Source organism: Neofelis nebulosa, chromosome 2 (assembly GCF_028018385.1).
Source record: "Neofelis nebulosa isolate mNeoNeb1 chromosome 2, mNeoNeb1.pri, whole genome shotgun sequence".
Lineage (NCBI taxonomy): Eukaryota > Metazoa > Chordata > Mammalia > Carnivora > Felidae > Neofelis > Neofelis nebulosa.
This window is the reverse complement of record NC_080783.1, coordinates 11,802,191-11,819,762: the sequence shown is the minus strand read 5'-3', so window position 1 is coordinate 11,819,762 and position 17,572 is coordinate 11,802,191. Positions and strand designations below refer to the sequence as shown.

General features: G+C 49.0%; 2 protein-coding genes across 7 annotated transcripts in view; one reads left to right on the top strand and one right to left on the bottom strand.

Annotated features, from left to right (window-relative positions):
* RHBDD1 (rhomboid domain containing 1) overlaps positions 1–17,572 on the top strand; it is a 175,175-nt gene that overhangs the window by 136,719 nt on the left and 20,884 nt on the right. The gene's annotated exons all lie outside the window — the stretch shown is intronic.
* COL4A4 (collagen type IV alpha 4 chain) overlaps positions 5,246–17,572 on the bottom strand; it is a 133,757-nt gene continuing 121,430 nt past the window's right edge. For 4 of the 6 annotated variants that reach the window (XM_058702634.1, XM_058702654.1, XM_058702624.1 and 1 more), the window contains 4 exons: positions 14,277–14,393; positions 12,560–12,748; positions 10,504–10,790; positions 5,246–10,075 (listed from right to left, as the gene is read on the bottom strand). In XM_058702634.1, the coding sequence (XP_058558617.1) occupies positions 9,812–10,075; positions 10,504–10,790; positions 12,560–12,748; positions 14,277–14,393 (857 nt within the window). In that variant the 3' untranslated portion in view covers positions 5,246–9,811. Of the gene's footprint in view, positions 10,076–10,503; positions 10,791–12,559; positions 12,749–14,276; positions 14,394–17,572 lie in introns of those variants that run through there. The other 2 variants (XM_058702672.1, XM_058702663.1) reach the window with 2 other exon arrangements.

The window sequence follows — 17,572 nt, the reverse complement described above, 5'->3', positions numbered from 1 at the left end:
ATTTTCAGGGTCCACCTTGGGTTTATTCTCCTGCAATAAGGAACCCCCAGAATGATGTCAACACACTGGAATTAGGTTGAGAAAAATAAACAAGAGCAACTGTATGAGACAAATTCTCTCCCAAAGAGGATAAGCATTTAGGGCTGTTTTTACATTTTGGTTTGTAGGTTAGCCCATCGTGATTTCCTGATTGTCTAGTAAGCATCCGGCTGCCATACTCTGGGTGTGGTCAGTCAACCTAGGAGACCTCTCAATTCAGAATCTCTCTGTGCTTCCGAAGATGAGGGAACGGCTCGAGTCGCTTCCTTGTAATGACCCTGAGCGCGGCCATTGCCTGTGATCTCAAAGTCGTACATGCTGGGTGTAGCTTCCTCCATCCTGTGAGGCTGTCTGTTGCCGCGGCACAGGTCAGCGGTGAATGGCGGGGCTTGGTAGGACCAGGGTCAGTCTCTCTATCCGACACTGGTTCGGCCACGGCGGAGTGGATGAGACCCGCCACCCAAATGGACTGTAAGCCAGGGTGTGGCAGTGCTGGCCTTGTTCCCAGTCTTCTGTTTCTCTTGAGAGATTCAGTATTCAATAGAGTTGTGTTCGTCATTTTTATAAATCCTTATGTATACAGCTCTTCCTTTCCCTTCCCATGGGGTATCGCAATCATTTCCTGATTTTTTTTTTTTTTTTGTGCCCAGTCTTGCATTTTAGAATCACAGACTCTGCTTAGAGGACCTTAAAATCTCTCAATTCATTGCTCTTCTTGAGACTTAAAATCCCTCTTCACTCAGCTCTACGTGGCTCTGCCACTTAATCTTCCAAAACGGACTCTTGTGATGGCCAGTCAGCATCTCAGTACCCTTTATTGTCTCTCTGTTGCCAGAGCATGAAGGTCAGACTCCTCAGCCTCGACCGTGGGGCTCCAGCCAGCCTTTCGACCTCACCCCCAGTTATCCGTACCAGAGACTGCACGTCCACTCACGGGTCTCCCTGTCTGAGGCGTGAGCTTGCCCTGTGACTTCACTGTGATGTGCTTTTACGTGGGACAGTCTTTCCCTCTCTCTCAGCCCATCCAGACCCTCCCTGTCCGGCCCCCAGATACCATAGCCCAGAATGATCTGCTCTTGGCCGTTGTTCACAGTCCTCTTGGAATTTCAAGGTATCCTGCAGTGAAAGAATGTCTTTTCTCTTGGGGCGCCTGGGTGGCTCAGTCGGTTGGGCATCCGACCTCGGCTCAGGTCATGATCTCACGGTTTGTGAGTTCGAGCCCCGCGTCGGGCTCTGTGCTGACAGCCCGGAGTCCGGAGCCTGCTTCGCATTCTGTGTCTCCCTCTCTCTCTGCCCCTCCCCTGCTCACACGCTGTCTCTCTCTCAAAAATAAATAAAGATTAAAAAAAAAAAGAATTAAAAAAAAAAAAAAGGTCTCTTCTCTTCTAGATTGTAAGCTTCATGAGGCAGGGACCATGACTGTTTCTGTGTATCTCCTCACGGTACCTCCGACAACGTCTGCAGCATCCGAACCAATAAATGCCTGTGTTTTGAAACAGAAGCTCATTTATACCGTCACCGGCAGCACATAAAAAAAGATGGGGGTGTTGCTAACGGATATCGTTGTGGTTTCTTGAATCACATCAAGGGAAGAATAACGCGAAGGAAAGGATTTGCCCATGGGAAGAATTTCAGACCTTTCCCAAGCCTCAAAAGGTAGCATGCTTACTGATCAGAAGTGGGGAGGGATCGCCACCCCCGTGCATCAGTCTGAAGACACACGCTTTGTCACTGCACAAAATTCAAGATCCCAGTATGTCCAAAAGATATCACTGAGGGCTGCCCGTGTAGACCACCAGATCTGGCCGTTGTACTCTTGCAGGAATGCTTTTGATGTGTCTGTGCGAACCTTTTCTCCCCCCTTCTGGGGCAGGGGGGCGTCATCGTGGCATCTTGTTCAGATGACAGAATCGAGCTGGCAGATTTGAACATAGGATTTACGTTTTATCAAGGGAAACTGGAACAATGCTAGTAGAAGACATTGTGGTGGCGATATGTTGATGCCTGGGAAGAGAATGAGGTGAGAAAAATTAACGGTATCGTGTGGATTAAAGAGACTCTTGGAATCTGGGGCCCACACAAGCAAAACCTGAGAAGCAGCACCCTGCCACGTGGCTCTCTGTAAACAGAAGCCGATGCGGGTCCCTTTTCTAAGCACTGACACCAGCTGCTCACCCACCAGCCAGGCTTCCTGCCAGGAAGTTGTATCTCTCACTTTATTTCCTTTTAAATACCGTGCGTAGTGTCTGGAGGGAAGTGTTAAAAACAAGAACAAGTCAAAGAAAAGCATGTGCCTTCGTAGATTCTGGGCTTTTGTTTGAGGGCCTCAAAAGTTAACTCATTTTAGCCTTGTGATGTTGTCTCTTTATAAGGTCCTTCCGCCAACAGTTGAAAATACCCTGCACATCCTTAGCAGCAGATAAGCATGAAAACCATTGAACAGGGTCTTCAGGATCTCATTAAAGGACAGCAGCCAGGGCCAACTTTCCTGCTACTCAAAGAGTGTGGGCCCTGGGCCAGCAGGGCCAGCAGCAGCCAGGAGTTGCTAGAAATTCTGACTCCTGCCCCCAGAAAAAATGAATCATAATCTGCATTGTAACAGGTCCCGAGTGTGCACGAATGGACAAATAAGATGGGACATATATACATATATACAATGAGATACTATTCAGCCACGAGGGAGGAGGAAATCTTGCCATTTGTGACCGCGTGGGTGGACCCTGAAGACATTCTGCTAAGTGGAATAAGGACAAATACCATATGGTCTCATTTCTGTGCGGAGTCCTAAAAATAACAATAACAATACTAATAATCCAACACGGAAACAGTAGAACGGTGGTTACCAGGGGGTGGGGAGGATGGGGAAATGTTGGCTAAAGGGTACCAGCTTCCAGTTATAAGACGAATAACTCTGGGCACCTAACATAGCTCACGGTGACTCGAGTTAGTAACACTATGTTGTATACTGAAATTTGCTAAGACACTGGATCTTAATGGCTCCCGCCACTAGGGAAACATAAAGAAGAATATGGAGGTGGAAGAGGGAAAAAAATAAAACTGGCCTCAAGTAGTTTATAGGCGCCGAAATCCTGCTCAGACTCCAGTGGGCACAAATGCATTTAAGATGATCATCGGTTATCCGCCGGGATTCTGACAACCGTCCTGCCAGGGAACCAGGCCCCCCGTTTTCAGTTTGGATCCTGAGGCTCAAAGAGGTGAAGCGAGGGACACGGGGATCAGCAAGCCAGCGCCCGACAGCGCCGGCCGCCATGACTGTCTCTTGCGGAGCAGGAAAGAAAGGGACTGACCTCGGCAGAAACAAGTTTGAGGAAAAGAACTCACCTGCGGCCACGGCCACGGCCACTCACCGCTTCCCTCCCCGCGAACAAGGTGCCCATCCCGAGTGCTTGTGAGCGGCAGCTGTGGGGGGCGGGGGGCAGAGAAGGACCGGCCCCCGATCGCAGATTGTGGAAGGCGTCAGTTACCCTCCATTTGTCATGAGAGCAGAATGGTGGGCAGATCCGCCCCGCGCACACTGTCACAGCTGGTCATCCCCGTTTCTTGTGCGTCTTGTAAGCAGACAGACTGCTTTGCGACCAGAAGCACCTTTCACTCCTCGTTTTAAAATGTTCTTACTTTTTTCCAAATAGATGGAAATGATTACCGGTTGAGAATGTCGTATAAAATTGTACGTTTGGGGCGCCTGGGTGGCGCAGTCGGTTAAGCGTCCGACTTCAGCCAGGTCACGATCTCGCGGTCCGTGAGTTCGAGCCCCGCGTCAGGCTCTGGGCTGATGGCTCGGAGCCTGGAGCCTGCTTCCGATTCTGTGTCTCCCTCTCTCTCTGCCCCTCCCCCATTCATGCTCTGTCTCTCTCTGTCCCAAAAATAAATAAAAAATGTTGAAAAAAAAAATTAAAAAAAAAAAAAAATAAAAAAATAAAATTGTACGTTTATACAATGATAAGCACTAGGTATTTTACCATTGAAGATGCGGGCCGCTCGCCACATTGACGCGTGACAGGAAGTGCCTTTGCTGGCAAACGGGACAATAACAACAGTGAGGTTGGCCAGTGCCCCGGTGACTGAGCCTCCGGGTAAGGGCGTCCTGATACTTCCTTGTCCGACTCAGAGCGCTTCTCCTGAATGGCTGACCTTGAGCGGACATCAAGGCGCTCCAGAGACCTAGCTGATCTTCAGTTGACCCTGAGATGTTTGCTCTCTGGGCTCCCCCCCGCCCCCCCGACTCTGTCCTCATGGGTTCCTGCCCTCATCTCTCCGAGAACAGTTTAAGACAGTCTCCAACTCGAGCTGCGCGGGCTGTCTGAGGACGCGTGGCCTGTGGCTTTGCAGTGATAGCAGTTCCGGGCCTCAGGGTGACATCTATATGGGACCCTCTATTATCTAGCCAACCCACAAATGGGGATGATGGTGTAACAGGTAAGAGCACAATCTTTAGTGACAGACCAGAGTCCAAGTTCCACTGGGTGCTGACCAGGACACTGAGCAAGTTACTTACTCTCCCCAAACTTCAGTCTCATTTGTAAAATAGGATAGTTCAGAGGTTAAGTGGGAACGCATCTAACAGGGTGAATGCAGTTCCTGTCACTTAGTAGGTGCTCCAGAAATACTAAATATTGTTAATTCTCTATCGGGTGAGAGGTTGGGCCAAATACTCCTACTGGAAAGGAGGAACCCCACGGAAAGTTATTGACTATCGATGCCTAACCCCTAACTTCCAGTTACTATGGTTTATCAGTAACAGTACCATTTTTTTTTTTTTTTTTACCTCTTGGTAGTTGCATCTCTAATTTTTAAGCCTCAGGACAACACCGTGAAGCAGGCGGTCTCACTCTCCTTCAACTAATAGGACAGCCGAGGCCCGACGGGTCTGAGCCCCATGCCTACTGCCCCCGCAACTCCTGGCCCGGCTCCATCCAACTCCATCACCTACCCCATCACCGGATGCAGGCAGCGCTTCCCCGAGCCTCAGAATCCCACCCTTTCCCTCAAAGGGGCACCTTCCACACTCTGCCCATGTTCTTCCCACCTACAGTCCGCACCTCGACCATGCAACCCGTTCTCCCCACTAAGCTAGCTCCAAAGCGGGTCACAGTAGCAGCGAGGTGCATCAAAAAAATAAATAAATAAAAAAAACCCAACTTACTTTGACTTGAAAGAGAATAAATTCACCCGGATAAGACACAGCTGTGTTTGGAGGTCATCAAAGAATTTTATATATAATGCACAATATTATGACTGGTAATACAACAAAGGTTCAGGAGTCAGTAGCAGACCAGGCACCTTGCAAATGTTCCGTGTTGCAAGTCTTTAACTTTACAACCGTAGGTTAGAGAAAGGGATGCAATTTATTGGACACATCTCACATTTTGTCCTATGAATCATTAAATATTTAAGCACCATAAAATTCAAGCATTTCACGTGGATGTGGCAGCCAGCCTTCATGGTTTAAAACGCATTATGCAGAGTCTTTGGCAGATAATAACAGTGACAATTGCAGAGTACTGATTTTTAATGTCAATTGTTTTGTTCCCTGTAGAACTTCCTGATAATGTCCCTGTAGGAAATTGTGGTTTTGAGTGTGTCTGTGTGGGGTGGGGGTGGGGGGACAGTAACTTTGAGAACTGAAATAAAATAACATTCCCAAAGACACAAAGAATTGGTCAGATACAAATAATTCTAATCAGTAATTAATGTACCCTGTAAAATCATAATATAATTCTATGGAAAAAAACCCAAGAAATGTTGTGGGTTTTTTTTGTATTAAATTGTGTTAAGTGGATGTGACCAGAATAAATGCACAATGATTGCTATGCACTAGACATATACTCGAACTTCATTTCCAATGCAAGAATAGGTGTTATGTCCCATTTTATAAATGAGGAAAATGGGGCACAGAGAGTAGGTGTAACTCGCCCAGGGTGACACAGTGGGAAAGTGACAGAGTCAGATTCAAACCAACTCCCAAGTCCACATTTTCCCCCTATTCTTGCAGCCAGCCCAAATAAAAGTAAAAATTATCAGTCATTCGGTGAGCTGACAGAAACACAAATCTAATGTAATTTCCTGGAACACACAGAATGGTTTTCTCTATTACAATCCATAAGAGGCTCAAAATAAAATCTGATAAAATCCAGTTTTAGTGGACCACTCCATTGACTATTTTCCTAAGCACCAAAAACATGTACCCAAACTTCATAGATGTGATCTTGTACTAGGAAGGTCTTGTATGATGAGGGAATACAGTTTACAGCACGAGTTAAGTCTTGTCACATTTCAATGAAGAGCCTTCTCTCGGCCAAATCCCACGAATCTTGCCATTTCTGCCATTTCAGTTTGGAAACGTGAGCTGTATTTCAGGAGGGGATAGCGGTCAAAGGTTATCAGTTGGCTTTTCTGTCACCAACTGTGAAGAGGAGATGGTGGGTGTGCAGATATGCTGCCAAATTCAAATTTTCTGAAATAAGACATGGCTTATGCTTGTCACCGTTTTGTCCAGGAGAAGTCTACGCGCGTGGATCTAACACCAAATGATACTGAACTGTCGTTGAAAACAGAATGATCAGTAGCGTACCCTGCTGTGTATAGGCACTGGGCAAAGTTGAGGAAAGCACGGTCCTGCCCTCGAGGGCCTTGCACTTTAGCAAGAGCATGGAGGAAGAGTGAGGAGACCTTACGGGAGCGAGGAGGGAACATGAGAGTGGCCAGGCCCATTTGTTGTACCGGGAGCAGCAGAAGGGAGCCCAAATCTCCCTGGGGAAATACACACACACACACACGCCCCTCCCCTCCAGCTAATTCAGTCTTTAAGGAAGCAGTTGTGTGCCAGGTAAACTCACCTGCGTGGGGATGCCACTGGGAGAAAGAGCAGGAGCAAGGTTACAGAGCTAGGCACACGGCTCTGTGACTGGGGTCCAGGTGAGCCGCGGGCAGCTCCTGAGGCCTTTCACCCCATCAGAAGGCATTTGAATTTCAGAGGCACGGGAGTCATTGAATGAGTTTTGAGCCAAAGAACAACAAAATCAAGTCTGCATCTCGAGAAAGGACTGGAATTTGACAGCAGTGGCATCAGTTGCGACACGTTTACCATCAAAAGCTGGGGTGGAGGACAATGGCTGTGTTAAGACGCCCTGAGGCTGGAGGGGAAGGTAGCCATCCACACAGGAAGTAGTGACCGAATTTAGGTCTGGGAAATACGGGTGGAGAAGGGATGAGCCACCGCTCCATGGCATGGAGGCCTGGGTCCCTGGACACCCGCATGGATGGGGCTCCATTCACTGAGAATAAGAACCCAGAAGGAAACATCCCGTCCTCCTCTGCGTGACCCAGAGCCGTTCCCATTGGACCATCTAGATGCATTCCAACCCAGGTGGGGGACGGAGGCTCCTGGGAAGGAAATGTTGATAAGGATAATCACCAGTCATGGATTAGGACCACCATAAAGCTTTGTTCATCCTTCACAGAGAAAGGATATTTCAAAGTACACTGATATATAACCAGGTGAAAAAAGCACAGTCTTCTAATCCAAGGAGTTATTTTTTCCATCGTTTTTCCCTTTAGACCAGTTAAAATAACTTTTCAAAATTGGAAGGCAGAAATGGGATGCATTTAGAAAGGGGCCCTTGCAATATCGGTATTGTGAATAATCAGTCTCAAACACAATCCCAGGCTCACCGTGCAAGTAAACTGCCCACTGAATTCAGCCTGTTTTTTAAAGATTTACTTGGCAAGCTTATTCAGATAATATCCTAACATGTTTAAAATACTTCAGCAAGCAAGGTACGTTTCTTACATTCTTACACCCTTATCTGTTCCCAGAAAATGTTTTCAGACCAAATGCATGAAGTAGAAGATGAAATTTTAGAAGCCCTGATGTTTGGGGACATATAATAAAACTTTGGAAACGGGAAAGGATAATTATCAATGAGGTTGAAAAGGTTGAAATTGCCTTAAATTTCAGATGCTCAAAAAATATTGAACACACCGTAGCATGATTAAAAACAATCAATAAATGGGACAAAAATTTTTTTTTTCCTTTCTACCAGAAACTATGAAAATAAATCGCCATCCTGGGAGTAGCCCGTGGCAAGACTCATTTGAAATATGTTCTACATATACGAGCTCATTGCTAATCAATGTTTGGCAAGGAAAACATCTCTTCTAAACAAAATCTTAATTGAGTTTTTCTTCTCTCAATTATTTTAAGTGCGTTGAAACTAAGCACGAAAATGAGCATCCCTTTCTCATGAGAAATTTCTTCAGTTTCTTTTCTCACATGACATGTTTTTAAATGAGGAAGTCAGATTTCCTATCATTTATTTCCCACACGCTTTTTGATTTTTCGGATTGGACCACTGAATCCCTACAGAATAGGAAATGTATCCCTTGCTATTCAGAAAACTACTCGTTAAAACCGGACATATCTGCTAAACTTTTACAGAAAGCATTAATGTCAAATGTCAAACTGCTGCGTTGGTACATAATACTGACATAGAAGAATGTTTTCAAAACTGGAAAAACAGGGTGCTTCTGCAAACACCAACAACAGGAACGTGAAACGCCGATTGTAGGTTGCTTTTCGTTTCTTTCCATGTCTTCCTGGTGGGGCGACCCGTGACTTCAATGAATCTTCTCACCTAAGTTTAATTAACCCGGCCCTTCATTTTCTCCCAAGTGCATAATGAGGGCTCTGTCACTTCCCCGTGTGAAATGCCATTATGTTTGGGAGGAAAAGCGTCCGTCGCGGGCTCCGCAGGTGCTCCTGGGGAGAGAGCAGGATGCTTTGTGTGAGCTGCGGGTGCCTGAGTGAGCCCCATGTGGCTTCGGTCCCATTAGCGCGCACATGCCAAAGACAAGCCGGACCCCGACTGGGGAAAATGCCCTCTGTTGGAAGTTCACGGCAATGGGGAGTCCATTTTTGTGAATCACCGCCTTAATATTCATTAATAGCTTTTAGGCTCCTCGTCCCTTATTGAATATATTTTTTTCCCATAAATGCTACTTTTCAAAAGGGCTGCCGAAGTAGGCATTTCCATTCTCTGAAAAATGCAGAGGAGAACATGTTTTATGTTCCTCTGTGATGTGTTTATGCTAATGTAGCATCTCCGGAATACAGCAACTGTGGTCCTTCCTGGCGTAATGATTCATTCTGCTTTGAAACGAACTGTTAACGCTGGCTGTGTGGATTTTTTTTTTTTTAAACATCTCCTTGGGTCACGGTTTTACAATTATTTAAAGCACATGGGAAAACAGATTACAGAGGAAATCATTTTGAAATGTTGGAAATCTCTGCTTTCTAGTCTCATTTGTTGGCCTATTTATTTTTTTCCTACAAAATCCATCCCGAAGCCCACTGTATTATAGAGTAATTGACTTCAATTGTTGGAGGTGCTATTAACCAGTGAATGAAGTTTTCAGTAATGTCATTTGTAATCTGGTTTTTATCATCTCTTTGCCTTCCTGTGAATTAGCATAATTTTAAACAAAGCCAGCTCTTCCGTCATCCGCAAACACCCAAGAATATCCGGGTATCATCTAGATTGGTAGGTCCGAACAAGTCCGTAGGGGTAGCGTTTGCTTAATCTGTCCCGAACAGAGGAGAGAATGACAGGACGGTGGGAATAACCACATCGAAACAGAAGGAACAGCTGAACCTGGAGTCTGAAATGAGCACCATTCGTCTCTTAGCACAGCCTGGGCCCCCGGGCCCCCGAGGAAGTTTCTCTTGGCGACACGGTGGCGAGTTACGGGTTCTCTAGCTGTATTTCATGCAGACCTGGCATCTGCTGATTCTCTGCCGCTGGGCCTGGCTTTCTTTGAAGGTGTCTGGTGATGGCACCGAGGAAAACTGCAAGTCAGGCCTCACTGTTGTCAGCCAGAAGCTATACTCGTTTGCAAAAAAGTGGCAAGTTCCCTGGCGGCCTTGGCACTCGAGGAACGGCGCTGCTCGAAAATCTTCCAGGCAGCTGCCCGGGGACATGAGGGCCTGCCCTCCTCCTTGGTCCCCAGCCCCTGTGTGCTACCAGGACAACAAAGACAGGGTTAGGGCTCGGACGCGTGCAGACCACCCCAGACCCGGCCGGCCACACACGGAGGCCTGGACCTAACTTTACATTCTTCCCGAAATTGTCCCAAGAAGAGCACACTAAGATCGACTGGGGAAAGGAGAAGTAGAGGACGTGTTGACATGCACACAAAATTAAACCACCCTCCTCGGAGGGCTGAAGCCAATCCAACTACTGAAGCCTAGCAAAATCATAAAACACTCGGCGATAAGAAATGAAGAATGACCTTGCATCTCCACCGGCTGTGGTTTGCGGCGGGCGTCGTGACCACAAGTGCTGTTGCTGTCTGTCTGCCCGACAGAGTCCAGGGAACCACTGCCCGGTCCGGATGGAAGGGGCCGGCAAGGGGTGCCGCAAGGTGGCGGGCGTGCGAGAGACTCACCATCAGGAACGAGTACCCGATCCAGAGGCTCCTCCAGGTCCGTGGACACGGGGGGATGGACTGGTCCTGGCTGTGCAGAGCCACCACCTGAGCCGGGGCCTCGCACACGGCACAGCGGCTGATGTACGGGCGGATCTCTTCTTCCGAGAGCGGCATCATGGGCAGGGGCGCGGCGCTGGCCAGCCAGTACGATCGGTCGTTTCTCCGGGCGTAGTGGCAGACTTGGTGGATGTTACAGTAGGCAAAGGGCAGTGTGCTAAACATGGGAAGGCAAGACCCCGGCAGACCTTGGGAAGGAGGACAAGGCAATGTGGTGTGTGAGCAGCCGGGCCCGGTGTGCCCGTGACCTCTCCCGCGTGTGCCATTTGCTGACGCGTGTTCTATTACACGGATGTGGTGGGTTTCTGGCACCTCCCTGGTCCTGGGGCCAGCCCTCACTCCCTCATTCACTCCTCAGTCACTCACGAGCCAAGCAATGGGCCAGCTGCTGGAGGGGTGCGGTCCCCACATCTCTGTCCCCACAAAGATGCCCCGGCTGGGCTGATGGCTGAGCAACTGGGCAAGGAAGATACAGCATGGCCAGCCCTACGAGTGAGAAGCACAGAGTGCAGGGACTTGCGGCGAGGAAAACTGGAAGAATGCCTTTCTGCTAGGACCTGAAGTATGAAAAGGACTTGGCCAGGTCTGAAGATGGTGAGTATTCAAAGGAGAAGATACAGCAGTGGACAGGGCCGGGGGTGAGGAAGCGTGGAGCCCAAAGAACTGAAAGGAATTCTGTTGGTGAGGGGGGAAGAGGACGTCTGGGTGTCTGTCTGTCTCCGGGTGTCCAGAGATAAGTCTGACCAGAGGCTGTGGGCTTTGTCTATCTTGTAGGGAGCTTAGCTTTTATCCCAGGGCTTTGAAGAGCTTTGTGAGTAGACTCTGGCTAGACCAGGGTCGGGGGGGAAGCTGGTGGAACAGAAAACAGGCAGGAAGAAGGCTGACGGCCGAAGGGCAAGCGGGAGAGAAGTAAACAGGCCGAGATATTACCCATTACTTCTTCCTCCCCCTCCCCCACCAGGCCCTCTAATAGGAATGGCCATGGCTAAGCCCAATGGAGAATGATCTGGAAGTAGCTGCCATTGCTAAGCCTGCTCTCCTTGCCTGCCCTTGCTGACAGCAGGGGTCATAGCCCGGGGGGGCAGTGACAGGGCTCCCCTCTCCAGCAGCTGTCCCTGTTGTTATATCACTCCTGCACCCATCACTCAACCAGCATGATCTGGGAAGTACTTAAACTGCTGGCTTGAAAGCAGTTCCTGTAGCTTACAGATCTACTATTGGAAATGGACAGGGGCACCCGGGTTAGCGTCCGACTTCTCAGGTCATGATCTCATGGTTTGTGGGTTCGAGCCCCGCGTCAGGCTCTGTGCTGACAGCTCAGCGCCTGGAGCCTGCTTCGGATTCCGTGTCTCCCTCGCTCTCTGCCCCTCCCCCACTCGCACTCTGTGTCTCTCTCTCAAAACTACATAAACATTTTAAAAAGAAAAAAAAAAAAAAAGAAACGAAAATGGACAAGTAGCACCAAGCGATGACTCCCCAAATAAAGTTCTATCACTTAAAAACCAACTTGAGGCGGGTGGGGGACTGGTACCGGCTGATGCCACATCATATAAGCACCCAGCTGCTGTCGATGCATCATCTCACAGGTAAACACAGCAACTGACCGTGTCCTGATTAAATAACTTACCTTTGGAAATAAAAACCACATTTTACATATGAGTCAAGTTGAACTTACTCTTACACTAAAATATTCTTAGGAAGAATTATTTTTATAAAAATGAGTTAAGTAGCCAGATGATAAGCACTGTAGCCAGAGAGAGGTTCTTTGCACCCCCCCCCCACCCAAAGGACTCACACACGTTTAATAAAATTCGCTGAGAATTAGCATGGTAGTTTAAAAAGAAAAAAATCCCACGGGAGATGAGCCATCACTTAGGATGTTGATGAATCTGTAAAATTGCCCCAAAAGTTGTCCCCCTAAGCGATGGACGTGGGTGACCATGTGCTACACACATACCCAGGTCTTGGTTGTGAGCCTTCTCCTGTCCTTCCAGGTACAACAGACTGTAGCCCGTCCACAGCCTGGGCATGCCCGCTGGGCAGGTGGGTTCTCCATCTGTCTGACTGTGGAGAACCAGGAGGAAGCCACTGAGGTATCCAGGCCCAAACCCTTTGGGCCCGGGATCCCCAATGGGCCCAGGAGGGCCTGGAGGAATAAAGAAAAAATGAAGGCAGTTTAGGGGAGAAGTCCGCCGTGGCCCATGCCCAGGAAGGTGCCCGACACAACCCCAATATATACAAAACGACCCAGTCAGCAAGTATTTATCCCAAGCATCTTCCAGGTGGTTGGACCAAGTTAGCAGAAAAACAGCAAGCAGACAAAAATCCCTGCCCTCCCAGAGCTTATGTTCTACTTGAACAAGAGAAATGACAAACAGTGAAAGGTGAAATGCTGCGAAGACAAAGATGGGGTGGCGTCTCCCCCCGTGTGACCTCCCAGACTGAACTAGGAGCCTAGAACTAGATATGTGTGACCTTCTCAGACTGAACTAGGAGCCTGCTCATTGGAAAAGGCAATTCTCAAAGCTGGCCTTCCTTACACCTCCCGGACCCTCTCATGGCTCTGGCATATGGAGGAAAGGCAAGGGGTTGGAACCCACATGCACAACCTGGACCTTCTTTTATGAGGGAGGGAGGAGGAAGGCAGGCCTGGTGGTGGCATTCTTGCTGGCAGACGGGAAGCAGGGTCTGTCTGCTTTGGCATCTCTAAGGGGCCAACCCACTGAAGGAGGCCAATGGCTACTTCTAACTGCCAAGAGCAAAGGTGAAATTAAACGTTGTTTATTTTTTTTAAAAACTCTTTCTGGAAGACTGGCGGGCTCTCCTCATTCACCCTGGAAACCAGAGGACTTGTGGACCGAATTAGGCCTGCCCACGTGTTGCGTTTGACCTGTCAAGACTGTCCGGATGGGGACCTTGGACTTGGAGAGCACAGCGTGGGCACCGCTGAGCCCTCTCCCCCACCTGCAGCAATTAGCTGAAGCTGATTGCAGGCTCCATTTCGTTACAGACTTCACCCGCCCCCTTCACCCCTTCTCATTACCGACCTGGTAGATCCTCCCTGAAGATGAGACTTACCTTGGAGTCTTTGGGTCCCCAGTGCCCAACCTATTGCCTGGCGCGTTATATTTCAAATGGCTATTCTGTAATGTCTTCTCTCTCCCTTCACTCAACGCCTACTCCCCATTTTTTTGTCTTAAGAGCCTCATAGTCTATATAAACGTTTCGACACTTGTACAGTAAGAGGAAGTGAACTCAGAAAACAGAGGCCAAGTGATCCAGCCAGTCATGGAGGGTGAGAACCCCCCCATCTGCAGCACGGCCTCTCCGTGGTGTTGACATGCAATCCCAGGCTTGCCTTGGCAAAGCAACCAGCTAGAAGAGCTGAGTATTATTTTATGATCATGTACAGCGGTTCGGGAAGATGCCAAATGGGGGATAGCGCCTTGCCTCATCTTTATGATGGCTGAGGATCAGTGAGACCCTCAGTGGGGGATACATCCTTGTTCTGCTCTTGCTGCTTCTGCCTCGCCCAATACCTGGTGAGTCCACATCTAAGGCAAATGCTTTTAATAAGAGCAGTTTGGAAAGCCGCATGAGAAGCCACGGATCTTGTGCCAAGAGTTCTCAGGTCTACGGGGTCAAAGGAAAGAAGAGAAGCTGAAAATGTTTACCTGGTGCTCCGGGACAGCCCGCTTCTCCCGTGTCCCCTTTGCTTCCAGTAGGCCCAGGAGACCCTGGGAGGCCATCCTTGCCCCTCCTGCCATCCGGCCCCGACTCTCCTTTGCACCCTGCGCAAGAGTTGACAATGGCCATGGTGAAAACAGTGTGACGCCTGGTGGCCAGGTGCTGGCCCCGGGCTCCCCATTTGGACGGTTCTGCATTAACTCATTCTGTCTTCTCAGATACATGAAGGTGGGAAGTGTTACCTCCACTTGGCAGCAGGGTAATTGAGGCTCTCAGAAGTCAAGCAACTTACATAATAAGCCAGTAAAGCTGGGATTGGAAGCCAGACCAGGGAGATGTTGAGAGAGAGGTCTTCATGTGTCTTCAGATTCTTGTATATTTGACTTTTTTTTTTTTTACACTGAACATATATGACTTTCATAATTAAATATCATCCTTAATAACGATTTTTTTTTAAGAAAGCTGAGAGGAAATACTGAGAACTGAGGGTTGATGGGAGGGTGGGGGGGAGGGGAAAGTGGGTGAAGGGCACTGAGGAGGGCACCTGTTGGGATGAGCACTGGGTATGGTATGGAAACCAATTAGACAATAAATTATATTTAATATAAAAAAAGGAATAAATAAAATTTAATAGGATTCAACTGAGAGCCAAGTTAAATTTGGAGCAAGATAAAAGCAGCAGTTATTTAAAATAATAATTGAGGGTTTACAAGGTGCAAGATACCACCCTTGACGTGGGTTAACCAATTCGTTCTTCTCACCAGCCATAGGACCAGGTGAGATCTCATATGCCAGCCTCCCAGTGGGGAGGCTGAGGCTCAGGAAGGTGACACAGCTGATCATATGGGGTGGGGAACCTCACTCAGACAGGCAGGCTGAGGGCCAAGGCACAGCCATCAGCGCCCCCCGCCCCCCACCCATGACCAGCTGTGGGGCTCAGCTGCGCCCCCTGGAGGACGTGGCTGCATTTACACTGATACTTGAGGGGTTCTTTTAAGCCGTTACTTTTGGCCAAGGCATCAATTCATGAGCCACAATCTCCTTTCGTGGGTAGCAAATATGGTCCTTGCCTGTGGAGGAGTTTATTGCCATTATCCTGAATTCCCTGAATCACCAGCCCTCCCAAGGGTTCTGGTCTCTACCTATGCTTTTCTCTCCCTCTCCCTTTCTCACTCTCTCTGCCACACATTAGCCTAAAACCAACCATTAAGTCAGAGAGGGCTCACTTAAGCAGCTTTCACTCTTTTTTCACTCTAGGACTTGTTCTTCAAGGGAGTGGGGAAGCCACCTGAGGGTTGAGAGCAGGGGACTGCCATACTGGGGTGAACAGGGGGATGTCCCACTCAATTTCCTGTCTCACACAGGCCCCCCTCTTAGCACTGAGACGCATACCCTTCCAGACCTCACTGCCTTTGAAATTCTGTTGTGACCTTGCCTGCCTCAGAGTGTCCCGTACAAACGTCCTTCTTCTGTCCCTGCAGCCAGCCAGCCCCTCCCCCCACACTCCATGCTGGCAGAGCTCCTGTGGGTAGCCCCCCCCCGCCCCGGCATTCCTGGCCTCCGGGGTGCTAGCATTTCACTTTCTGCTTCCTCGGGTATTAAACAAATTCTCCTGGCTGGTCACACGGTTCCTGGACTGCGTGCGGTACGTGGTCGTCATTCCGTAAGCGAGAAAGGAAGCCCCTCCCTCTCCCTCTCGCCATCTGGGTGAGAGATGGCCTCTCCTTTCCAGTAATGGGGCAGAAACCTCTCTATGCCTGGGGCTGCTGCATGCTGGCTGGCACATCCCTTTCCACCCGCTTCAAAGAGAACGTCAGCTACTTTGGAAGGAACACAGGGCCCTGATGGTGAGCTCAGAGCTTTCCTTCATCTTTCCCACCCGAGGAGAGGATCGCAATGTGTGGCCACTGCGCTGTATGCTGGAAAGGGCCGCCCAGGTGCTGACAAGCCAGCAAACGGGCTGATCACTGAAAAGGCAGCAGGTGTCTTCCCGAAATAGGGACATGCGGTGAGATCACTGTCGATTTGGGGACAGGAGTCCCCCCCCCACCAGATGTTATGATATAGGCTCTTTGCTCCCTTTGGAGAAATCATCAGGCAATTTTCCAGAGATGGGGAGGAAAGCTTGTGTTAACCCGAGCTGAGTGCCCAGAGCTTTCACCGTGTGGACTTGTTCTCTACTTGGAACTTGTTTTAAGAACTAGAGGTACATCTAAAAGCTCTCCAGTATTTGATGGATTACCTCCTCTGAGCACATCACATGTTGACTTGAAGATTAAACACACTCTAACAGGATGTGGGGATGTGTCCATTAGGCGGTAAGAGTTCAAACCGATATGGAAACCACCTCTGTGTTCATCCCAGGAAGCTCCAGCCTTTGAGCCTCTCCCCATCCCCCCTCCACCGGGAAGGAAAAGTTGTAGATCAAAGAGACATGTGAGCAGAAAAACATTAGGCCTTCCATGGTGGAGGACTCTTAGCAGACATTAATTATATTTAGTGTGGCTGTTACCTACTCATACTGGGCAGGAAAGAGCCAGAACGTTGTTTGCTTCTGTATAGATCTCGGCTGTGGCACCTGGTTACAGAACCAGCTCGGCAGTGGAAGAGGTTTGGAAGGAAAAACAAGAGGAAACCAACGATGCCATTTTAAGTGGACATGGTGCTTCCTGGTCTCAGCTGAGCCTTCACAACCAACCCTGGGGGTGGCGTAGACAGCCCCCAACACTGTGCTAAGAGAAATGCCTTCAGAAAATAGACAGGTGGTGGCGTAGACAGCCCCCAACACTGTGCTAAAAGAAATGCCTTCAGAAAGTAGAGACGTGGTGGTGTAGACAGCCCCCAACACCGTGCTAAGAGAAATGCCTTCAGAAAATAGACAGGTGGTGGTGTAGACAGCCCCCAACACTGCACTGAAAGAAATGCCTTCAGAAAATAGACAGGCGATGAGCAACATGTCCTGCACATGACCCAAGTCAGACAGGGTTAGGGTGCTTTAGACCCTCAGAAGAGACTTGTCACGTTTTAGTAACAGGACAGTGTAGCCGATGTATCCAGGTGGCCAGCAGGGAGAGCTAGGGGGCAAAGACTATAGTGCAGGCAAAGAGGGGTCCTTTATAACAGGATCTGGAGGCCCATGTCAGAGAAGAGGGACCCAGAAGGGGACACTGGCTTGAGAGTGGGGACACAGGAGGGTATTTTAAAGGAGCTCCAAGGAAGCTGAGCCATGGAGCAGCACAGCCCCGCTCTGAAACCATGGAGAACAGGAAGTGCTTTGCGGGAA